Source organism: Rana temporaria, chromosome 2 (genome assembly GCF_905171775.1).
Source record: "Rana temporaria chromosome 2, aRanTem1.1, whole genome shotgun sequence".
In the NCBI taxonomy this organism is placed as follows: Eukaryota; Metazoa; Chordata; class Amphibia; order Anura; family Ranidae; genus Rana; species Rana temporaria.
The window spans coordinates 469,450,168-469,475,781 of NC_053490.1; the positions used below are offsets into that span (position 1 = coordinate 469,450,168).

Here is a 25,614-nt window from a genome sequence, read left to right on the forward strand (position 1 = left end):
TGTATTATCTCTTATAATTTGATTCACTTCTGATTCATATATATAGGTGGATTCAGGTAGGTTTACGCCGGCGTATCAGTAGATACGCCGTCGTAACTCTGAATCTACGCCGTCGCAAATTTAAGCGTATTCTGGAAACCGGATACGCTTAAATTGGGCTAAGATACGAGTGGCGTAAGTCTCCTACGCCGTCGTATCTTAGGGTGCATATTTACGCTGGCCGCTAGGTGGCGCTTTCGTTGAGTTCGGCGTAGAATATGCAAATGACTAGATACGCCGATTCACGAACGTACGTGCACCCGTCGCAATTAATTGCGCTGTTTACGTTAGAGATACGCCGGCGTAAAGATAAAGCTGCTCCCTAGGTGGCACATCCCATTCAAGGTATGGACGTCGGAACAGGTCTATCTTTTTACGTTGTTTGCGTAAGTCGTACGCGAATCGGGCTTGACGTAATTTATGTTCACGTCGAAACGGCGTACTTTGGAGCAATACACACTGGAAGATGTCCACGGACGGCGCATGCACCGTTCGTTAAAAATGTCAATCACGTCGGGTCACCAGTCATTTACATAAAACATGCCCCCCTGTTCCACATTTGAATTAGGCGCGCTTAGGCCGGCCCATTTACACTACGTCGCTGTAACTTAGGAGGCAAGTGCTTTGTGAATACAGCACTTGCCTCTCTAACTTACGGGAGCGTAGCGTATATGCCATACGCTACGCCTGCCTAACATTGCGCCCGCCTACGTGAATCTGGCTAATATTATTCTATTTTATGCTCACATCCTGCAAAATGTATTGTATTACACTGTTCATTATATCTTGGTGTCAAAAAAACAATAAAAACATTGAAACCAATAACGCCCATTGAAGAAATGTTTTTTCTGTCTCTGTGACAACTGGGCAAGAAAGGGTCACTACAAGCACGGACAGCAATCAAAAGCATTGTCAGAAGTTCTGATCCTTCTTAAAGGGGAGGTCCACCCCAATTTTTTTTTTTAAAAGCCAGCAGCTACAAACAATGTGGCTGCTGAAAAATAGACACTTACCTGTCCAGGGTGCCCACGATGTCGGCAGCCGAAGCCGAGCAATCGCGCGTCTCCCTGCTGCCCCCGCCCCCATCCTCGGTGAGGGAATCAGGAAGTGAAGCGTTTCGGCATCACTGCCTGGTTCCCTACTGCACATGTGCGAGTAACGCAGCGCGCCCTCACTGGTCCCCGCTCTCTACTGGGACCTGTGTGTTTCCCAGGAGACAGCGGGAGTCTATGTCCGGAAGTGGGTGGAAATACCTGTGCAGATACCTTAGACAGGTATCTGCACCCCTCCCCCCTGAAAGGTGCCAAATGTGACACCGGAGGGGGGGTCCCGAAAAGCGGAAGTTCCATTTTTGGGTGGAACTCTGCTTTAAACTCTACTAAAAAAAGATATGTTTTCTTTTACAGTATATCTCCCTTGGAGAGTTTGCGGTTCCCTTGGAAATGTATCCAATAGGGACAAAAAAGGTTAGAGGTTGGTTGGAGTCAAACTTTACAGCTGGGTTCACACCTATGAGAATTGGAGAAACGCTGTGTACTCCTAATGCACAGTGGGTTTGCCTTTGCCCCATAGTGTATGTAGTAGGCGTGTACACGGCGCTCACATGGCTCTGTTCTTCCGGTGATCACACTCTCTACATGCCCTGGAAGGACCCGCCCACTACAGTCACATGACCAAGCACATCTCCCAGTAGCAGAGCAATGCTCAGTGACAGATTCTGCCCCCTATGTCCTGGACCCTCCCACTAAAGTCACATGACGAAGCACATCTCCCAGTTGCAGAGCAATGCTCAGTGACAGATCCTGCCCCCTATGTCCTGGACCCTCCCACTAAAGTCACATGACGAAGCACATCTCCCAGTTGCAGAGCAATGCTCAGTGACAGATCCCGCCCCCTGTGTCCTGGACCCTCCCACTACAGTCACATGACGAAGCACATCTCCCAGTAGCAGAGCAATGCTCAGTGACAGATCCCGCCCCCTGTGTCCTGGACCCACCCCCTGTGTGTAGACGTGCGGCCGGTCACAGTCGGTGTCCCGGTCACGTGTACATATACCGGGATCTGTGCGCGCCGAGCTCCTAGTCATGTCTGTACAGATGGCGGCGAGGTTGGGCCGGGCGCTCCGGGGGAAATGGCCGCTCCCCTCTCTAGGTGTCCGGTCTCTCCACACACCGGCGTTCAGCTCCCGAGGCAGAGCCGGCTCCTCGGTCCTGCTGGGGGCGGCGGTGGTGGCCGGATTGGCGGCGGGCTTCTCCCGGTTACAGCGGGCGGAGATGGCGGCCTCGGTGTCGGAGGAGGAAGAGGTGGCCCGGCGGTGTCAGACGTTCATGGCGGCCCCGGTGACCCCCGTACAGGAGCTGCAGGAGAAGAGCCGGGAGACCCGGACCAGCATGGAGCTCCTCATCATGGAGACTCAGGCGGAGGTGTGCCGGGCCCTGGAGAGGGCGGACGGGGGAGCCACATTCACTGTGGACCGCTGGGAGAGGAGCGAAGGTGAGAACCGGGTCACTCACCTCTGATTCTCATGACAATGTCCCCTGTCTTATACTGTCATTGGTGTGTAGATCAATGACCGATCTACGTATACTGTCACCAGGTCATTGTCCTTCATGTTGGGCGCTGATCGCCGTACCCGCCCCCCCCCCCCCCCCTCTGGCTTGTCCTGTCTGTGGGGCGCTGGTCGCCGACCCCCCCTGCTTGTCCTGTCTGTGGGGCGCTGATCGCCGACCCCCCCCCCCCTGCTTGTCCTGTCTGTGGGGCGCTGATCGCCGACCCCCCCCCCCCCCTGCTTGTCCTGTCTGTGGGGCGCTGATCGCCGACCCCCCCCCCCTGCTTGTCCTGTCTGTGGGGCGCTGATCGCCGACCCCCCCCCCCCCTGCTTGTCCTGTCTGTGGGGCGCTGATCGCCGACCCCCCCCCCCCCCCCTGCTTGTCCTGTCTGTGGGGCGCTGATCGCCGACCCCCCCCCCCCCCTGCTTGTCCTGTCTGTGGGGCGCTGATCGCCGACCCCCCCCCCCCCCCTGCTTGTCCTGTCTGTGGGGCGCTGATCGCCGACCCCCCCCCCTGCTTGTCCTGTCTGTGGGGCGCTGATCGCCGACCCCCCCTGCTTGTCCGGTCTGTGGGGCGCTGATCGCCGACCCCCCCCCCCCCCTGCTTGTCCTGTCTGTGGGGCGCTGGATCAACGACCCCCCCCCCACCCCTGCTTGTCCTGTCTGTGGAGCGCTGATCGCCGACCCCCCCTGCTTGTCCTGTCTGTCCCACGACCAAATCCTGCATCAGACTGGTGTAAGGTAGAGGATGAGCAGTACACTGCTTTAGTGAAATTCCACTATAAAGCGGTATTAAGCGGAGTTCCACCCAAAAGTGGAACTTCCGCTTAATCCACTCCTCGCCCCCTTAGATGCCACATTTGGCATGTCATTTTTTTGTTTGGGGGGGAGTGGGGGCTTCAGGAGGAGTGGGACTTCCTATCCAACTTCTTCCTTCCGCCGAGGGGCTGCTAAGGCGAATAGTCTAATCGCCTTTTGGCGGCCCCTCCCTGTAGGCATTCGCCTGGGACACGTTACAGGTCCCAGGCGATCGCCTGTCTAATCGGATGGCGCCGCTCGCGCATGCACAGTGGGTGCCCGGCCATGAAGCCGAAAGCTGTCACGGCTGGGTGCCCACACTTAGAATGAAGACGCCGGCCGGAGAGGGGGGGAGAGGAGCGGAGCCCCGGCCGGCGCGTCGCTGGAACGTGGAGCAGGTGAGTGTATCTTTAGTAGAAGCCAGCAGCTACACTTTTTGTAGCTGCTGACTTTTAATAAACATTAAAAATGCCTGGAACTCCCCTTTAAACCCAAAAGCAGACATTTGATATTGCAGCTTTCAACACGTAGTTTCTTCCATTTTCATCTGGTGATCAACCCAGTAAGTCTGTTGCCTTTCAAAAGCTCAATCTCCCCAGCAGAATGTATCAGTTTACATGGATAAGGCAAACCACTTGACACTGGCAGGAGTGCTTTAAAATGATCCAAGTTTATTTATTCATACAAAACCTTTATTCCAAAAGAGAAAAAAAACAGCTGTAACTGATTATAAAGTGTAAGCTGGAGTTTGGCTTTTGCATCTAAATCTAATACCCCCCCCCCCCCCCCCCCCCCCCACTGACATTGCTGCTGTGCTCATTCGTCCAGAGTGGAGGCACTCTAATACAGGAGGCGTGCTACTGGCTAGATCACCAGGTGAAAACGGGTAAAAATCCTACAAAGGAAAACTAATGCTTTAATTGTTTAGAAATCCTGCAAGTGTTCTAATCTCCTGTGAGCCCTCGTATGTCATTGTCTGTGTGGATCAGACATCTGGGGGGGTGAGGTGTATGTAGTCCTCCCAGGGCTGCCATCGGGAATTTTGGGGCCCCCTACACAGCTTTTGGCATGGGCCCCCTGGAGCAGAGAACTGGCGGGGGGGGGGGGGGGGGTGCTGGCGCCGCCGCAAATTGAGGTTGGGGGGGGCTTTGGGTGCTGACGAGAAAAAAGAAAAAGGGGATGCCATCCGGGCCCCTTGGAGGTCAGGGAGGCTTTGGGCGCTGACGGAAAAAAAAAGGGTTGTCATCCAGGCGCATTAGAGGTCAGGGGGGCTTTGGGCGCTGACGAAAAAAAAAGGATGCCATCCGGGCCCCTGGGGACCACGGGGCACCTTAGCGGTCGGGGGGGCTTTGAGTGCTGAGGAAAAAAGGGGGATGCCATCCGGGCTACGTGTACTCTTGTCGGGTACGGATTTTATGGGTTATTCATCCATATGTAATTGGATCTGAGCCTCTTAATGCTTATGAATGAAGGGAGTGCAGTGTAAGGAGGGATTGCTACGTTTTATTTTTCCCTGTGTAATAATTTCAGGGATACAACACAAGATCTGCACTATGATTGGTACTTGGATATATCTGCTTCTACCTTCAGTTCTCTCTACCTATCTGATGCTCTGTTCCATTCCAGGTCCGCGTCCCACATGGAATATTTCCATAATAAAGCTCCTTCCGTTCTTCTTGCAGGTGGCGGGGGCATCAGCTGTGTTCTCCAGGATGGCAAGGTCTTTGAGAAGGCGGGCGTCAATGTGTCCGTGGTCCATGGGTACCTCTCACCAGAAGCCATCCAGCAGATGAAGAGTAGAGGAAAGAACCTTAAAACTAAAGATGGTAAGAAGTCTTCTATGGCGTGTGCCCGTCTGTTCTGTACATGGGCCGTTCTCATGGCGCACACGTGCATTTCTATGCACAGAATACGTGGAAATGACCTTCCCACCCACCATGACCTTCATCTCCTTCCTCTACACACCAGATGAGTGTCGGAGGCTAAGAATCGCATTGTTCACATCTTGGGCCTGGGAGGGGGCACAGCATATGGCGACATTTGTATTGGTTGGGGATTTATTTAGAGCTATTTTTTAAGTATAACTCGGGGCTCTACAAATACCCCCCCCCCCTCAGTACTTGCTTCATTCTACACCTAATCTAGTCTTTTCCTTGGGAAGGGGGCTGACGCAGAAAGCTTAAGGTGTTGCAACAGTTCTATGATGATTATATCTGTCCCCCCCCAGCCCCTCCTTCCTCCAGGTTATTCACATGACAGAGCCTGGTGGTATGTGTTGGGTGAATAGCCAGGAGCAGAGATGCGATCATTGTGTTAAGCTAACAATATACAAATTCAAAATTTGATCAGTCCATCCGGACCAGACAAATTTCAACCAATGTGTGTGTGTGTGGGGGGGACACCACCAATGTGTGTGTGTGGGGGGGACACCACCAATGTGTGTGTGTGGGGGGGGGGGACACCACCAATGTGTGGGCTTCCCCAACGGGACAGAAGTTGATTGTTCAACTGACTTGTGTTGAAGGTACATGTTGGAAAATCTTCTTCTGGTTGGGACTGCAGCCGCTGATCAGTGTACGGACAGTGGGGGGTGCTGCTGTCAGAATACAATGTCCCGGCAGGAGGGATTGATCCACCCACCTCATTTGTGTGGATGTAGTAATCTGTTATGCGCACACATGTTCACTCAGTTGTGCGCTCGCTTGCGCGTGCTCTTGTGCTCGCTCGTACTCGCTTGCGCGTGCTCTTGTGCTCGCTCGCTTGCGCCTGCTCTTGTGCTCGCTCGCTTGCGCCTGCTCTTGTGCTCGCTCGCGCGTGCTCGCTCGCTTGCGCGTGCTCTTGTGCTCGCTCGCTTGCTCTTGTGCTCGCTCGCTTGCGCCATCGCTCACTTGTGTTTGCGCGCTTGTGCTCGCTCACTTGTGTTTGCGCGCTTGTGCTCGCTCACTTGTGTTTGCGCGCTTGTGCTCGCTCACTTGTGTTTGCGCGCGCGCTTGTGCTCGCTTACATGCTTGTGCTTGCTCGCTTACATGCTTGTGCTTGCTCACTTGCGCACTTATTTGCTTGTGCGCTCTCACTTGCGCGCTCGCTCATGCATGCACACGCACGCAACTCACTCAATATGCATTTATTTAAAAAACGTATCCTTGAAAAGTCACACCACTCAGCCTGGCTGCCATACTGTAATCGCCATATAGTTTATAATTTTACCCACCAAAGCTTGTTTGGTGATTCTGGTGATCGTTTTGCAAGTCAGAAACAGAAGTCTGCACTAGTCATGGTTTACCCTTCATGCCCCTGAGGGCCTCATTCACATGGGCGGCGTATTGATTCGTACACCCGTGTGAAGGGCCTTCTCAGCTACCTGGTATACTCGGGTGTTCTATACAGGCAGCCTGTTTTTCATCGGTGAGAGGTGGTCGGCTGTACAGATTGCCACTCTTCCCGGAGTGCACGTCGGTACGGGTCCGGTGCACAGATCATGCTCTAGACCTGCCCGGATGTAAACTCCCATATGTGCGATGGGATCTGTACAGCCAGCTGACTGGCATTGATTTGAACAGGCTGCCGGCATGGATCACCTGAAGACAGCCGTTCCTATGGATCGGTGGGAATGTGACCGGTGCTCTGGATGGAGGTAATGATGCGGATTCGCTATGCAGTGCGCAGGCTGGCGGATAAGATGGAAGCTGATTTGCTTATAGAGCAGAAAAGTAGGGGATCTTTCTGATTTGGTCAATTGGGGAAATGTTTGTAATCCACAAGATTGTCTGTACAGAATTATTAATTCTTTGGATGGAAACGTGATTATCACTGGTAAATGTAGATTATTATTTCTGTCTTCAGGGAAGTTGCCTTTCTCTGCTATGGGGGTGAGTTCGGTTATCCACCCCAAGAACCCCCATGTCCCGACCATCCACTTCAACTACAGATACTTTGAAATTGAGGAGGCCGATGGTAAGAATTTATAAATGTCAGCTGTGCTTGAAAAGTACGTATTCTATTCATAACCTGTATTGGACCTTTTATATCTTAGTTTATCTTCTGTGGTAACTGATGTGTTCAGTAACTGAGACCCAGAGAATTCAAATGGAATATGTTAGGAAAATCCGTCATCGGAGGTTCCCCTCAATTGTATCCAGGGTGGAAGGCCACTGAAGCTATATGCACATCCCTTGCCGTCTCCCACCTCTGGAAGCTTGTTTTTGCTTTAACCACTTGCCTACTGGGCACATACACCCCCTTCCTGCCCAGACGAGATTTAAGCTTCCGGCACTGCGTCGCTTTAACTGACAATTGCGCGGCCGTGTGACGTGGCTCCCAAACAAAATTGACGTCCTTTTTTTTTTTCCCCACAAATGGAGCTTTCTTTTGGTGGTATTTGATCGCCTGTGCGGTTTTTATTTTTTGGGCTATAAACAAAAAAAGAGCGTCAATTTTGATTTGTTTAGGCCGATACGTCTTCTACATATTTTTGGTATAAAAAAAAAAAATGGCAATAACCTGGTTTGCGTAAAAGTTATATTGCCTACAAAATAGGGGACATAATGATTTTTTTTTTTTTTACTAGGAATGGCGGCGATCTGCGTTTTTTTTTTTTTTTTTTTTTTTTTCGGGACTGCAACATTATAGCGGACACATCGGACACTTTTGACACATTTTTGGGACCATTCACATTTATACAGTGAACAGTGCTATAAATATGCATTGATTACTGTATAAATGTGACTGGCAGGGAAGGGGTTAACCACTAGGGGGCTGGGGAGGGGTTAAATGTGTATCCTGGGTGTGTTCTAACTGTAGGGGGAGGGGGGTGACTGGGGGGGGTGACCGATCTGTGTCCCTATGTACCAGACACACAGATCGGTCTCCTCTCTCCCTGACAGGACGTGGAGCTCTGTGTTTACACACAAAGCTCCACGTCCCTGCTCAGTTACTGGGCAATCGCGGGTGCGCGCCCTAGAGGCTTTAAATGACAAGACGTCATATGACGTCCTGTCGGAACAATAGAGCAATTCCGCCCGCCGTCATTTGACGGCGGGCGGGTGTTAAGTGGTTAAAGAGTTAATTTGCCTTTACCTAAAGCTATCTGTGCAGGTAGGGGATGTCCGTAGATAAAAAAACAAACTATGTAGCTTTGCCCAATAATGCCCTTGCTATTGGTGTAGGCCATGTATGTACCTCCTGGAGCCTGGCCGAAAAAATCAGAGCTGGTATAATCTTGTTTTACCTTGTTCGGACCTTGCTGAGAAACACATGGCTGATTCAAACCTATTCACATGCATGTGCTCTACACTGTCGCTATAGCTCTGAGCTCTGCATCACTGCAATGGAGACAATAGTAAACCACACGTGTGGGGATCAGAGATGGTGGGTTGAGCAACAATGGCTGAGGGTGTTTTGGCAAGGTCTTGGCAACAAGGCAGGATGGGCTAATGCCATCTCTGGGAGTTTTTCAGCCAGGCTTTAGAAGGTGCGTAAATTGCCTGCACCTGTAGTAAGGGCATTTTAACCACTTCTGTACCGTAGGACGTCCTATGACGTCCTAGACTTTAGTGGGGGATATCTGAATGATGCCTGCAGCTACGCTATGACGTCACGCCCCGGAAGTAAACAAAGCCGCAATCACGGCTGAAAGCATGAGATCGGTGTATTTTTTTTTTTTTTTTTTGCTTTCCAGCCTGGAGAAGAGATGTGGGGTCTTATTGACCCAGTCTCTCTTCATAAAGAGTACCTGTCACACACCATTTCTATTACAAGGGATGTTTACATTCCTTATAATAGGAATAAGTGATCAAAGAAAAATATAAAATAAGTGTAAAATAATAATAAAAATTTAAAACACCCCTGTCCCCAGTAGCTCCTGCTCAGAAGCGAACGTGCAAGCAAGTCCCACCCACATATGTAAACTTCGCTCAAAACACACATGTGCGGTATCGCCGCGTGCGTTGGAGCGAGAGCAATAATTCTAGCACTAGACCTCCTCTGTCCATCTAAACTGGTAACCTGTAAAAAAAAATTAAAGCGTCGCCTATGGAGATTTTTAAGTACCAAAGTTTGGCGCCATTCCATGAGTGTGCGCAATTTTAAAGTGTGACATGTTTGGTATCTATTTACTCAGTGTAACATCATCTTTCACATTATACAAAAAAATTGGGCTAACTTTTTTTTTTATTTTTTTTATTTTAATTCATGAAACTTTTTTTCCCCAAAAAGGCGTTTGAAATATTGCGCAAATACCGTGTGAGATAAAAAGTTGCAACGACTGACACTTTATTTCCTAGAGTGTCTGCTAAAAAAAATATAATGTTTGGTGGTTCCGAGTAATTTTCTAGCAAAAAAATGATGAATTTTACATGGAAAGAAGTGCCAGAATAGGCGTGGCATGGAAGTGGTTTAAAGTGGAGTTCCACCAAAAAAATGGTACTTCTGCTTTAAGTAATGGGGCAAGTTCACCTCTCCTCCCTCCCTGCAATCTTCTGGGACACATCACAGGTCCCAGAAGATTGCCCAGCCATTGGCAGCACTGTGTGGCCCACATTAAGAATGGCAGTGCCTTGGAGAGGAGCGAGGCTTCATACACTCACATCGCTGGACTGTGGGACAGTCTCATTTATTAAGCCTAGGTTCACACTGCTGCGAATTCAAAATCGCAGTAAAATGTAAATCGCGGCCCGAAATCGCAAAAAGTAGTACAGGAACTACTTTTTGAAAACGCAGATGCGGCGTCGCACTAATTAGGACAGTGCCATTGCCGACAATTGCCGCCGGTTTGAGATGTGATTTGACATGTCAAATCGCATCTCAAATCGTTCCAAATCGTACCCAGTGTGAACCAGGGCTCAAAGTCAGCAGCTACACTTTTTGTAGCTGCTTTTTTTTTTTTTTTTTTTTGGATTTAACTTTAGTCAAAGCTGCCCAAGTTATTTTTAACATCTACACAATTCCTGTTAGCGCTACAAACTTCCAGTCTTGAACGTAATGTATGTGACTTGGAAAAATACAAAAAAAAAACGAATAGCCAGTGCAGCCGCCAACCACTGGAAAAATGGATAACAAAAGAACACAAAACGGCAGCGCTCAATGGAACTAGTATAAAGCTTTATAGTATTGTAATAAATAAAAATAAATTAATATTGCACAGAATATAAAACAATGTGGCTATATGAACAATAAATTACGTTGTAATATTTATAATCATAAAAGCATAAAGCTGGATAGATAATGAAGTATACAAGTTTGTAAAAGTTTGTTTATTTCATAACCTTTAACTTCCTCCAATTCTTGCCTTGAAAAGAGTGTTTGTTTTTCCCCCATTCCTCTTCATTCCTCCATATTGTCTTCCTCAGGCACCAAGCAGTGGTGGTTTGGAGGTGGAACAGACCTGACCCCAACTTACCTGAACAAGGAGGATGTGCTGCATTTCCATCAGACTCTGAAGGGAGCCTGTGATAAACACAGCCCTGATTTCTATCCCAAGTTTAAGAAGTGGTATGTCTCTGGGTTATTTCTCTACATCGCATATTTAGTGTCTAGATCTATATATTTCTTATGATCAGGAATTTAACAAAAATGCTTTTAATTTTTTTGCTTTTTTTTTTTTTAAATATACAGAGGCTGTTTGAAGTGGAATGCCGCTGTTATGGCAGCAGATAGCTTCCATAACCCCGGTATCCTCTTCAACAGCGGGCGGTCCTCTTTCAGATAAGTGGTCTCTGTGGCGGATTCACCACAAGATTACTTTTATCAGGGGCAGAGCTCCGATCGTCTCCTTCGCTTATTGGAGTCGTCAGTAGCAGCGGAGACAATCTGGTCATTTCCCCTGTGAGGCTGGATACAGAGTGAGCGAAAGATGGCCCCCACTCTGCTCCATAACATCATTTCTGCCCAGTGGTCTTAAAGGGGAATTTTTCTAATTTTTTTTTTTTTTTTTAATTTTTGATTTTTATTCAAGTGTAAATGTGACATCTGAGGTCTTTTTGACCCCAGATCTCACATTTAAGAGGTCCTGTCATGATTTGTTTCTATTACAAGGGATGTTTACATTCCTTGTAATATGAATAAAAGTGACCCAAAAAATCTTCAAAGCGCCCTGTCCCGCCGAGCTTGCGCATAAGTTGTGCCCGCATATGAAAGCGATGTTCAAACCACACACGAGGTATCGCCACGATTGTTGAAGCGAGAGCAATACTTCTTCTAAAAAAAAATGCTAATGGAGATTTTTAAGGGTCAAAGTATGTCGCCATTCCACGAGCAAGTGCAATTTTAGAAGTGTGACATGTTGGGTATGCCTTTACTCGGCGTAACATTATCTTGCACATTATTAAAAAAAAAGAAAAATTGGGCTAATGTTACACTTTGAATTAAAAAAACAGTATCTTTTTTTTTTTTTCAAACAATTGCGCTTGTAGGATCACTGCACGAATATGGTGTTGCGTAAAGTATTGCAACGACTGCCATTTTATTGTCTAGGGTGGCTGAAAAAACATGTGTAATGTTTGGGGGTTTTAAGTACGTTTCGAGCAAAAGAAAAATGATTTTAACTTGTAAACACCAAGGCTTGGTCCTTAAATTTATTTTTTTCACCCAAAATTTACACAACTTTGGCCAAAAATTCCCAAATTTTAAAATATTGGTTGCAGTTTTAAAAATGTGCAAATGCTGGAGTGACATTTTATAAATATGACCCCAAAGTGTGCAGACATTATTTGTGGGAATATAATCGGCATCTCTGTGGTCCAGCGGTGCCCAAGCAACATGTGACTCATGACCTCGAACCAGGGAAGAGCATGCCTGGGTCAGCAACCTGTTGCTGGTGATCTGGGCTTGCTGACATTCCTCAGAGTGCAGGTGGCTACGGTAGGAGCAGCATAAGCCTATGCTTCCTCTGTAGTGCTGGTTCCTGTCCCAAGCAGAGCGATGCCCAGTGCACTCCACCTCTTATCCTTGCAGCCTATAGAGTGATGGCAGAAGCTGTAAGAGGAAAAGAGGGTCAGTATATTAAATGCATACGCTGGACCTATTGACACTTGTAAAAGGGGTAAACTACTATAATGCCCCGTACACACGATCGGAATTTCCGATGGAAAAAGTCAGATGGACTTTTTTCATCGGAAATTTAGACCGTGTGTATGCCCCATCGGAGTAATTCCTTTGGAAATTCCGATGAATTCCATAGATTACATGGAGAACATGTTCTTATTCCTTCGATGGAATTCCGTCAGAATTCCGATGTGAATTTGGTCGGACAAAGGTCCGATCGTGTGTACGGGCATTAGGCTGCTTTCATGGGTGCAGCACAGTGCATCTACGGCTTTTTTGCTGGTTAGCGGCACTGAGCCATAAACTTCTACATCACATCTGCAAGATCTAATAGTGGGTAAACATCCAACAGTGATTGGAACAATGGGAATATGATGCGGATTGTTTAAAATCTTCATTATGGTACTCAAAATAAAAATCTATTCTGAACCATTTCATTTTATTGTGGCCTGCCATCAGTTACCAAATCAAAGTGGCCCTCGCTCTTCAAAAGGTTGAGCACCCTTGGTGTAGTCGCTTCAGGGCAGGAACAAATTGCCTCATGGGTAGCCACTCGGGATCTACGTGCATCAGACTGAGTTTGTCTGTTTTGCAGAGCGTTTAGCCCCTGGTCACACCAGTGCGACTTGTGTGATATGATGGTTTCAAATTGCATAAGTTGCACCCTATTGCCCATAATGCATGCAGTCAAATTGGCACGACACTGAATCCATCAGTGTTGTACTCATTCTGAAAGTTGTTCCTACACTACTTTTTTGCATGTTCAGGTGCGACTTGCATAGACATTTGTGCATGAAGTCGCACAGATGTCTTCCAAGTAGCACCTGAAGTCGGACTGACATGCGGCTTTGAAATCGTGTGATTGCAAGTGAAGTCGCACAATTTCAAATCCACATTTGGTGTGACTAAACGCTCAGACAAAAGCACCCTCTGGGCTGCTGTTTGTAGTGTTCATCAATAAGCATCAGTTGTCGGGTGGCTGTGCTGAGCATAGTCTGATGGAGGTGAGGTTTTTGGTCATCTGGCTCTTAAGTGGCCATTTGACTGCTCTGATCTGTTATTCTGCAGCACTTCAATAATGAATGGAACAAGTCATGTGGCTTACCAACTTCCACTTTGCAACCATAGACATAACTTCATTCATCCAAACCAAATCTCCTTTCTATGATAAACATCTTGTATGTGGAGTCTTAACTGTGTATAACACACATTCTGGAGCGCTTAGATAACAAGGGTGCGTTGGTGTGGTCTGATCTCTGACCGGAGCATTCTTCCACTATCAGCAAACACACAGTATGCTCACGAGTGCATTCCTATCCATTCTGCTTGCTTGGCATTTTTTTTTTTCTTTTTTTTACAACTGCCAGGATGATCGGAAAAAACACACCTTGAATTGTTTACTATTGGATTTTGCTTATGTTTTACAGTTAAACAAAACTCCTGTACAGTGGTTTAAGTATGCAACTTTTTTCATTGTAACCACTTGCTGTCCTGGCCAACTCTGACAATCTCACTTGCATGTTAAAATCAGCATTTTTTTGCTTGGAATCCCCAAACTTTATACATTTTCAGAAAGCAAAGGCTTTCTTGCCTAGGTGGATGCTGCATCTGTCCCCCGTCACCAAGAACGAGTGATCTAACCCTGCTGATCGCTCAGTTCTCAGAGCTCTCTGAACAGAGCTGGTGACTGTGGGTCACCGGCTCTCTGCTCTGCCCCGGAGCACTGGGTTTTTGAGGGGGTGGGAGCAGCTTGCCAGGCATGTGGGCAGATCCCAACTCTATTGTCACCATCTTGCCCAAAACTGGATCGGCTTTGTGAGGTCCGCAGGCCTCACAGGAACAAACTGCACTACTGTGATCTACAGGAGAAGTGCAGCCAAACAAGCTTTGGCATTTCTTCTTTTTAAAGGGGAGTTCCAGCCAATATTTATGTTTATTAAAAGTCAGCAGCTACAAAAAGTGTAGCTGCTGGCTTTTAATAAACAGACACTCACCTGCTCCAGCGGCACGCCGGCCGGGGCTCCGCTCCTCTCCCCCCCCCCCCCCCCCCCTCCCTGGCCGGCGTCTTCATTGTCACTGTGGGCACCCGGCCGTGACGGCTTTCGGCTTCACGGCCGGGCACCCACTGCGCATGCGCGAGCGGCACTGCGCATGTGTGCGCGGTCCGGCGCTGCGCTGTTTGATTGGACAGGCGATCGCCTAGGACCTGTCACGTGTCCTAGGCGATCGCCTACAGGGAGCTTTTGCATGACGAAGAGGTCTTGCGTGACCTCGAAACGTTGCTTTTTGGATCTCTATTATGCATTACATTTTTGGACGTTTTTTCAATGATCCTTGGTGTGCTGACGAATATGTGTACATCGCCTACAGGGAGGGGCTGCCAAAAGGCGATTAAGCTTAATCGCCTTTGCAGCCCCTCGGCGGAAGGAGGAAGTGGGACAGGAAGTGGCATGTAAGGGGGTGAGGAGTGGGATAAGCGGAAGTTCCATTTTTGGGTGGAACTCCGCTTTAAATGCATTTTAGTGCACATAAACACTTTAAAGCCTTTACAGGTTACTAGTTTTATTACAGATGATCGAGTGGCTGTTGAGCCTCTTGATCACTTTTTATAAAAGACTGTTTTCAGGTGCAAATTCGGATACCCCAATCATGGTTTGTTCCCGAGGATGTACGGGAAGTGGGTAAATTGAGTAGGGCAGGGTAAAAATCCTAGTTGGGCATAGTATTTTTGTTTCCCCCATATTTGTCTCATTTAAAGAGAATATTCCCTTTCATTTCTGTGGAGTCTACAGTATAGAAAGTAGAGATCAACGTTCCAATGTGAGGTGGAGAATGTAATGTAATCTGCCATCTTTGTACCCATTGAGTATCTGACTTATTTGAACCTCCAAGGGGGTTAAACAAAAATTGAAATTGCATATTACACACACCTGTGATTCTTCTACCTTTTAGCTTTTGATGAACGATTGAATCTTCATACTTGGCTCCAATGTCCTTTTTTATATTTGTAGACTCGGTAAAAGTGCCTGGTGTTTAACACATATATGTCCTTGTAGGTGTGATGACTACTTTTTCATCCAGCACCGTGGAGAGCGCAGAGGAGTTGGAGGAATCTTCTTCGATGATCTGGACTCTCCATCTCGGGAGGCACTCCTCCAGTTTGTAGAGAGCTGTGCCAAAGCTGTAGTGCCCTGTTATGTCCCTATAGTGATGAAGCACAAGAATGACCCCTTCACCCCAGAGGAGAAACAGTGGCAGCAGCTGAGAAGGGGAAGGTAAGTAAGCTCATACCTAATTGTACTAAACCAAACTTGTTAATTTGCTGAGAGGGTGTCTGATTCTACCAAATATATTTAACAAAGTCTTCAGGTGCAGTTGGGTGGGGGGGGGGGGGATGGAGTGTATTTGATCCCCTGCTGCTGATTTTTTTTTAAATTAACTGATCATTTGTCAGTGGACAAATGATCAGTCAATTTTAATGTAATTTTTATTTTTTATTTTAAAGTTTATTTTAACAATGAGACAGGATAACATATATCTAGAAAAACGCATTTCAAAAGTTATAACTTGATTTGCATTTTAATGAGTGAAATAAGTATCAGCAAGATTTCTGGCTCCCAGGTGTCTTCTATACAGGTAATGAGCTGATATTTGAAGCACTCTTAAGGGGAGTGCTCATAATATCAGCTTGTTGCCTGTATAAAAGACACCTGTCCAGATGCAATCAATGATATGCCAATCTCTCCACCATTGCCAAGACCAAAGAGCTGTCCAATGATGTCAGGGTCAAGATTGTAGACTTGCGCAAGGCTGTAATGGGCTAAAAGACAATCGGCGAGTAGCTTGGTGAGAGGCAGGGCTGTCTTAATGATAGGGCACACCTGGGCCCCTGCCCTTTCCCCAAAGCAGCTGGTTCTTGAGCTCGGGCTGCCCCTCTACATCCCAGATATTCCCCCAGCACTCTGACCCCTCTACACCCTAGTTATCCGCTACTTCATACCTACTTGATTTAGGTCTACCTGCACTGTCTCCATTGTAAGGGGCCCCAGAGCATTACTTTGCCCAGGGGCCCATGATGCGATTAAGATGGCCCTGGTGAGAGGATGACAACAGTTGGTGTGATTATTATTCACAAATGGTTTCAAGGCAGCTGGGACCATAGTCACCAAAAAACGATTAATTACACACTACGCCATGAAGGACTGAAATCCTGCAGCACCCACAAGGTCCCCCTGCTCTAGAAAGCACATGTACAGGCCCGTCTGAAGTTTAATAATGAACATCTGAATGATTTAGAGGAGAATTGGGCAAAGGTGTTGTGGTCAGATGAGACCAAAGTCAAGCTCTTTGGCATCAACTCAACTTGCCGTGTTTGGAGGAGGAATGCTGCCTATGACCCCAAGAACACAATCCCCACCTTTAAATGTGGAGGTGGAAACATTATGCTTTGGGGGTGTTTTTCTGCTAAGGCGACAGGATAACTTCCCCAGCATCAAAGGGACGATGGACAGGACCATGTACCATCAAATCCTGGGTGAGGACCTCCTTCCCCTTAACCAGGGCAATGATAATGTTGTGGATGGGTATTCCAGCATGACAATGACCCAAAACACACGACCAAGGCAACAAAGGAGTGGCTCAAGAAGCACATTAAGGTCCTGGAGTGATCTAGCCAATCTTGAACCTTACTCCCATAGAAAATATGTGGTGGAAGCTAAAGGTTTGCGTTGCCAAACTTCCCACCTTGTAACCTTTCACTTGGCGAGGATCTGCACTGGCGTGGGACAAAATCCCTCCTGAGAGTGTACAAACCTTGTGGCCCACTACAAGAAACATCTGACCTCTGTGATTGCCAACAAGGGTTTTGCCACCAAGTACTAAGTCATGTTTTGCAAAGGGGTCAAATACTTATTTCACTCATCAAAATGCAAATCAATTTATAAACTAGTAGTTTGTCTGTACCCCCTATGTTATGACTGCAATGTGCTGAGCTTAAAGCCCAACTGTAGTTAAATCTGCAATTGACATTGGCACTTCCAGAACTACAGGCAATAGAAACTGGTAATACAATGTCACTGTCACTTTGATTCATTTAATTTTTTTTATAAATTTATTTTAGTTTTTCTTTCACAAAGATATTGATACACCATTCATAAAAAAAATCTATACAACAGTTCTGTTTTAAGCATAACATCTTCTTTTCCTTAACATTCGTTACTCTTTCACCAACAATTAAAGCTCTGTACACACGATCGGATATCTGATTGAATCTAATCCGATGGATTTTTTCATTGAATATCCGACGAAGCTGACTTTCATCAGTCTTGCCTACACACCATCAGTCAAAAATCTGATCGTGTCCAAATGTGGTGACGTACGACGAGCCAAAAAAAATGAAGTTTAATGCTTCCGAGCATGCGTCGACTTGATTCTGAGTACGTGTGGATTTTTGACCGATGGAGTTCCATACAGACGATCGGATTTTTCTATCGTTTTTTTTTTTTATCCATAGGAAAAATGTAAAACATGTTCTATTTTTTACATGGATGGAAATAAAACCGATGGGGCCCACACACGATCGGTTTGTCCGATTTTAAAACGGTCCATCGGTCGGTTTTCAGCAGACAAACAGATCATGTGTACAGGGCTTGACAGTTTTTTGGTTCTACTTCAACTATCTCATCATTTTAATCACACTTTTATATACCGTATTTATCGCGGTATAGCGTGCTCCCGCGTATACCGCGCACCCCTAAAGTTGCCCCGAATCCTGTGGAAAAAAAGTTTTTTTTGTAGTTACAGTTTTGGTGTCTTGCGCGGCGGCCTCGTCGGGTCCGGCGTCCGTCTGCGGCTTCGGGTGTCCTCTTCGTCGGGTCCGGCGTCCGTCTGCGGCTTCGGGTGTCCTCTTCGTCGGGTCCGGCGTCCGTCTGCCGCTTCGGGTGTCCTCTTCGTCGGGTCCGGCGTCCTTCTGCGGCGTCCTCCCCGCTCGTTTCCCGCGCCGAGTTTAAATACTGCGCCGACATATACAGAGCGCAGTACTCGTGTATTGTCGGCAATGCTCGGCAACTCTCGCGCTGACGTTCTGTACGTCCAGGACGTGACCGTGGAAGGAGCCGAGACTGCCCGACTATACCCGAGTGTACTGCGCTCGGTATATGTCGGCGCAGTATTCAAACTCGGCGCGGGTATCGGCGTATACCGCACACCCACGATTTTGCCCTGATTTTCAGGGCAAAAAAGTGCGCGGTATACGCCGATAAATACGGTAGGTCTACTATAGTCTCATATCTTTGTTCTATTTTCATTACCCTGTTCCCCACCCTGGTTATCCCCCAATACAAGAAGAAAAAGTGTCATAGAATGTAGAACATAAATATAGAAAAGTAAGAGAAAGGGGGAAAAAAAATGATTCTGTCATTCCACAAGAGGGCATTTTTTAATGGTTTACACTGGGTGGCGCTCTTGTCTTTTAGAACGCTTGCCTAGATTAGCAGACAGGCGTTCCTTATATTGGTGTGGTGAAGAGAGAAGACTGGTGATTTTTGTTTTGTCTTGTTTGAAAACTCAATAAAAATAATAATTAAAAAAAAGAACATTAAAAGTAATTGCTGTTGCTGGTCCTCTCGCCTATTCTCCAGAGGTGAGAGGACCAGCCTCCCCCGCCACCTGTAAGAACGATCAGGTGGCTGAACAGCTATTCTACTTATGGTGAAGAATCGCCGGCTCTGAAAAGATATCTGAATGATGCCTGGAACTGTATCCAACATTCAGATATAACCAGGCCCGTCGCTACAGGACAGGCAAAACAAACAATTGCTTGGGGCCCCGAGCTGGCCTGGGGCCCCCAACTTCCCCTTCCCAGGCTGTAGCGTGGCCGAGCTCCCCTTCCTCCTGGAGTCCTGTCAGGTACCGCGCGTGGTACAGGAGATTCAGTTTCCTGTTCCCGGCCGGACTGACAGGAAGTGCACACTGAGTGCTCACTTCCTTTCAGTCCAGCCAGGAACACAGGAAACTGAATTTCCTGTACCGCACCATGCCCAGCCCGGGCACTATCTGATTGGGAACTGGGGACCCATAATGATAGAACACCTGACTGACAGGAGGAAGAGGAGCTCGGCCACGCTACAGCGACAGCCTACAGGGAAGAAAGGGAGGTGAGAATAGAAAAACATAGGGACTAGGGAGGGGGGGAGGAGTAAGAACATGGGTGTAAAAATTAGTGTAGCGCTAACGTAGGCTTTGCGTGTGGGGGCCCCCATTTTGCTTGGGGCCCCCAAATTCCTTCAAACGGCCCTGGATATAACCATTCAGTCTGTGACATCATATGATGTTGGGTGGGTGAGGTGAAGTCAAACTTGTAGTTAAAGTTTAATACTTGCTCCTCCCCACTTACACTGCTGAATAGCGCTGGATGAGAGAAGCTTGCTAAAAGATCTTCAGTATCCAGTACAATTCCCAGCGTTTTGGATCCCTGGCCCCTCTTCTGCACTCTGTGGTTGCATTCACTATTGTATTATGTAGTAATGTAGGGATCAGTAGATGGCACCACAGGGCTCAGTGGGAAGTGCTGGCATCTGACAGTCCTGGAAGCATTGAATGTAGCCTCATCAAGAGTCTTTGAACTTCATGGAGTTCAGTGGCACATGCAGGGGTGCAAATTTTTTTTTTTTTTGTGTGTGTTGTAGGCAGTCACTTGCTCCTGTTTTTAAAATGTGTGTTATGGTTGATCTTAATGGTGATATTTTATCATAGATATGTGGAGTTCAATCTCGTCTATGACAGAGGTACCAAGTTTGGCCTTGCAACTCCCGGCTCTAGGATAGAGAGCATTCTGATGTCCCTGCCATTGACTGCCAGGTAAAGATTTTGTAATGTATTTTTGTTAAATGGGTAAATCGGGTTTCTTGATGTCCTAGATGGAGCTATACATGATGACCGCAACCTCTCGGCTATTTAACGCCTCGACGAAAGGCTCCAGTATGACAGTCTAAACAAGTGCCAAATCCTGCTATGTGATGCACGATTTTAGTAAAGTCCACAAAAAAAAAACGTCCTTCACATTCTAAAACCTTGTATACACAATCGGATTTTCCGACGGGAATCGGGTGACAGGCTGTTGCAGCGTACAAATGATGTAATTTTCCATCGGACAATTGTCGCATTTTCCGTGGACAAATGTTGGATGGCATACTTTAAATTTTTCCGAAGACAATGGTCTGTCGGATTTTCAGAGCGTGTGTACACAAATTCATCGAACAAAGGTACAAAAACGCATGCTTGGAAGCAATGCTCGCCAAACGCAACATTGGCAGAAGGTGCCCACTAAAGAGCTGAAAAAACACTTAGTACTTAACTACGTTTGTGTTTGTTGGCCGACAATTCTTTGCCATTTTGTATGCAAGGCAAATTCCTGGCCAATGCCCTTCGGACAAAAGTCTGAGGCTTTGTCTGCGGAAAATTGAATCGTGTGTACGAGGCTTAAGTGAGCCAAATCCTTTGTGTCTCACATGCTCCCCCTCCCAGACACTGCAGCTCATGGTGGGAGGGTTTCAGCAACAGGCAGTGCTGCCAATATAAAAAGCCATGGGAAGGACTCCAAACCGAGTGCACTGCGCACACACAACGCGTCATACATTTCTTCAGTGGCCGACGTTGGTGCACAGTGGAATTTGCCTGACAAAATGCTTGACCGACTACTGCGCATGTGAACGGCAGAAATCCACCAACACTTGCGCTGCTAAGCCCATCTTGGTACACCTTACATTCCACCTCATCACACCTTCAGTAAGAAGGCGGGGCAGCGGACATCTTGCTATATTTTAGTAGATAAGTGGGTGAAAACTATTGCGCTACTAGGAGTAGGTCAATGTTAAAGTGAATGAAGTTAAAATGAGTGACGTGGAAGCAGCTATATCTGGTAGTGTTCACTGTACACAAAAAAGATGAAGAAAAAAAAAATGTGATACGCGCTACACACTATGGCAAGGCTAATAAAGTGCAAACCACAACAACCTTCCAAACTAGCAACAACTAGTACATAGCTAGTGATAAAGTGTACCATAACATAAAGAAAATGGTGAACAACTAGTGAGACACTATGGGTCAGATTCACAAAGAGATACGACGGTGTATCTACAGATACACCATCGTATCTCTGACGTAAACTGGTCCTATCTATGCGCCTGATTCATAGAATCAGTTACGCATAGATAGGGCTAGATCCGACAGTGTTACAATGTGTTACACTGTCTGATCTTTTTTTCAATTTAAAAATGGCGCCGGGGGTGTTCCCGCTGATTTACGATTAATATGTAAATCAGCGAGATACGCAAATTCACGACCGTACGCGGACCCGTCGCAGTGTTCTTGCGTTGTTTCCGTAGCGGTTTTCCGTCGTATACTTACCCCTTCTTTTATCAGGCGCAGCCACTGTTAAGTATAGCCGACGTTCCCGCGTCAAATTTAAATTTTTTAACGTCGTTTGCGTAAGTCGTTCTCGAATACGGACGGATGTTGTTTACGTAAGCGTCGCAACCACTGACGTCCTAGCGACGGCAGTGGGAGCAATGCACGCCGGGAAATTTCGCAGACGGCGCTTGCGCATTTAAATCGGCGCGGGAACGCGCCTGATTTAAATAGTACACTCCCCTAGCCGCGGAATTTGAATCCCGCCGGGGGATTTAGGATCCGCCGTCGCAAGTTTGGAGGTAAGTGGTTTGTGAATTAGCCACTTGCCTCCTAAACTTGCGGGAGCGGATCTTAATTCACGTAGAACGAGCGGATCTATAGATCCGCTGCGCTACGTGAATCTGGCTATATATATATATATATATATATATATATATATATATATATATATATATATATATATATATATATATATATATATATATATATATATATATATATATTGTGAAAAACACAGTTGAACCCATGAATGTAATGGAGATGAGCAATATCCTAAATGAGGAGAAAATGTCCTATAACTGAGGAAACCGATATTGGGCACCAATGGATAATCTTCAAAAGATGGCTGTAGGTGAATCACAGTGCAGGTAAAGAGGTATCCATAACCAGTCTCCCAAAACTCTCATCTTAATGTAGTAGGATATGGGCATGTAGCATGGGTGTAAGCGTATCCAGAGATGAGCATCAGAATACTTCCCAATAATATCCTCTGCAGTGGTCCCTTCCCTCTGTGGTGGACTCTGATCCCAAAATGAATAGCGGATCTAGGCAGGTACTCAATGTTGTGTTTTTGACCCAAAGAGAAGACGATCAGAATTCTTTCCAATCTTTAGCCAGGTTTTTGCTGCATTTAGAGAGAACCCTTCCTAATGGGCTCCGAGCCTATAGTGCTGCACTCTGCCTGAAAGCGCAGGGGAAAAAGGACGGAGCCTATTATTATTATTATTGATCCCATGGATCAAAATTTGGTTAGTTCCTGCTGGACTGGCTGAATGTCGAACAGTGTATGGCTGGCTTAAAGCGAAAGTTCACCCGAAAAGCAATTTTTGACATTAGATTGAGGCTCATTTTGTCAAGGGGAATCGGGTGTTTTGTTTTAAAATCGAAGCAGTACTTACCGTTTTAGAGATAGATCTTCTCCGCCGCTTCCGGGTATGGTCTTCGGGACTGGCCGTTCCTATTTGATTGACAGGCTTCCGACGGTCGCATACATCGCGTCACGAGTAGCCGAACGTCGGTGCGGCTCTATACGGCGCCTGCGCACCGACGTTCGGCTACTTTTGGAAAATCGTCACGCGCTGTATGCGACCGTCGGAAGCCTGTCAATCAAATAGGAACGCCCAGTCCCGCATACCCGGAAGCGGCGGAAAAGATCTATCTCTAAAACGGTAAGTACTGCTTCGATTTTAAAAAAAAAACACCCGATTCCCCTTGACAAAATGAGCCTCAATCTAATGTTAAAAATTGAGTTTTTAGGTGAACCTCCACTTTAAGGCTGCATTCACACCTGGGTGTTTTTTTTTTTTTTTTATCTTCACAATTTCATAATGATCTGCTAAAATTACCAAGCAAAGCGTATTGCAGATGGCATCCATTTTAATGGCACTTAAATACATGGTTCTGCTGCAACTGTTGCTCTGCAATCATGGCAAGTGGCAAGACGCAAAGCCTGCCTTTCTAAAAAGCTCCTGATCCTTTTTGGGTGTCAAGCTTCACGCAATGTAGTTTTCTGAGGTTGCAGTGCAATTTATCAGGTAAAGATCATGGCAAACCCGCATCCTGTTTTTAGGTGCCATTAAAATGGCATCTGAAATTCATGTTGTGTGCTTGTCATTTAGAGTATTTTGAAATTTCTAGCAGAATTGTGGCGATTCTGCCCGCTATTCAAAAGCCCACGTGTGAATGCAGCATAAAGGGTGAAGGGAGTATACTATAAGGCTTCCAATAACTTTTTTTTGTATATAGTAAATGTAATGGTTTCTTTCCTTTAGATGGGAGTACAATCATGTACCACCTCCAGAGTCACGGGAAGCTGAAATTCTTGGTATTCTGCGAGAGCCCAAGGACTGGGTGCATTGATGTCATCAAGAAGATGTTTATCACATTCCTTATTCCACTAGTGCCTTGAAACCGAACTTCTGGCAAACAAATGCAATTTGAATGTAATTTTACTTATAACCTGCCAATTTTTCATTTTGTACAGCCAGCCTTGTGCTTTTTATATTGTATGTTTTTTCTACTTCTCAGGGCACCCCTTGTCGGTCCTCTCTATCTGATCCCTGGCATTACAATAAAAAACAAATGCCATCTTTATATGACTCTCCAATGCAGTCCTCCCAGGAGGTGGGGGTCCTTTGGGTGTCCTTGCCTACACTTCCTGTTTGCTGTCTAGTGGGGAGGTCCTCTCAGGATTGAGGAGGAGTCTACAGTGGTGTACGTCAACATAGGCGGACTTCCAGGAACTGTCTTCTGCAAGCATACTGTATCTGCAGTTGCCTTCACCTAGAAAGTGCTGAGTGACCTGGTGATGGTTGGAGAGGGATATAAATTATTTGTTGTGCTTTAATTGTATTTAGCGGTTTACCTGGCGTTCAACTTTAATGTTATCGAGTTTGCTGCTGGATGAATCCTGCTGCCTTCATCTATACGTTCTGCCCCAGGAAGTCTTTATAATTCTGAGCATGAGATGGGTAATTTTTGAGGACCTGACATATTTTGAAGGGTTGTGTGACTACACTTTGCATCTAGAATACAACATTGTTAAGTTAGATCCATTCTTTGTGATATGCTGTATACTAATGAATGTGAATGTTCCTATATTTGTTTTTGTGCATTCACTTTTACTTGGGGGAGAACTAGCAGTGTCTAGTTCCAGGGCTGCAATTGAATGCATTGTTTGGTATTGCACACAAAATCTTGTGCTGCAGTTTACTTGGGTGTATACAGATTCTGTATTTAATTTTTTCTACAGTAGCTGATCTACTGTACAAATCCAACAAGTGGATGGAAAAACTTGTATAGAAACCTGGTTTTAACCTTATAATGTTTAGATTATTTTGAGCTATCTATTTCCATATGCATGTATCCATAATACTTGAGTTAAAATTGTATGGTGCCTTTGCATCCACAGTGCGAATGAAGATCTTGCTGTTTGTAAATTATTATAATTTTTTTCTTCCAATATTGCAATCATGCAAGGGTCACCCCTGGAGGTGCGTCAGTTCCCTGTGAATTGCTTTTACTTAATTGTATTACTATTTTATTTGTAATCAGGAGACTGATTGAAATGTGAAGATTCAATGGATATTTTGTACCTTTTTTGTATTCATAATTGCACATGAGATAGAGCTACAGTGTTATAAATAAATCGCTATTTTCCTGACAAACCAAACTGTACTTATTTAGCTTTTTATATGGACTGCAGCCAGTCTAGTCCCAAATAAAATAACTCAACACAAGAATTTTTTTTTAAAGTGTTCATACTAAAAGATGAGCACACTAATCTGATATGTGGATTTCATAACGGGACCTGTTGGCAACTAGTTTTCCTGGAGGCCATAACTGACTACACACCACAGCGTGTTACATAGATGGACCCCAATGGGTCTAGTAGTGCTACGAACAATGATGAACAGCAAGCGGTAGTTACTCTTTCCTCCTTAGTGTATCTTGGAGGGCCACTGCAGCTGTATCTCCGATCTCACCGTTGGTTTCCTAGGCAA

General features: G+C 46.3%; 1 protein-coding gene across 1 annotated transcript; it reads left to right on the forward strand.

Moving 5' to 3' along the window:
- Window positions 1-2,015: 2,015 nt before the first annotated feature.
- On the forward strand, window positions 2,016-25,283 carry CPOX (coproporphyrinogen oxidase). Its single transcript, XM_040338713.1, has 7 exons — window positions 2,016-2,532; window positions 5,068-5,211; window positions 7,229-7,339; window positions 10,732-10,873; window positions 15,481-15,699; window positions 20,177-20,281; window positions 23,884-25,283. The coding sequence occupies exons 1-7, from the start codon at window positions 2,124-2,126 to the stop codon at window positions 23,969-23,971; spliced, it is 1,218 nt and encodes a 405-aa protein (XP_040194647.1). The 5' UTR covers window positions 2,016-2,123; the 3' UTR covers window positions 23,972-25,283.
- Window positions 25,284-25,614: the final 331 nt, after the last annotated feature.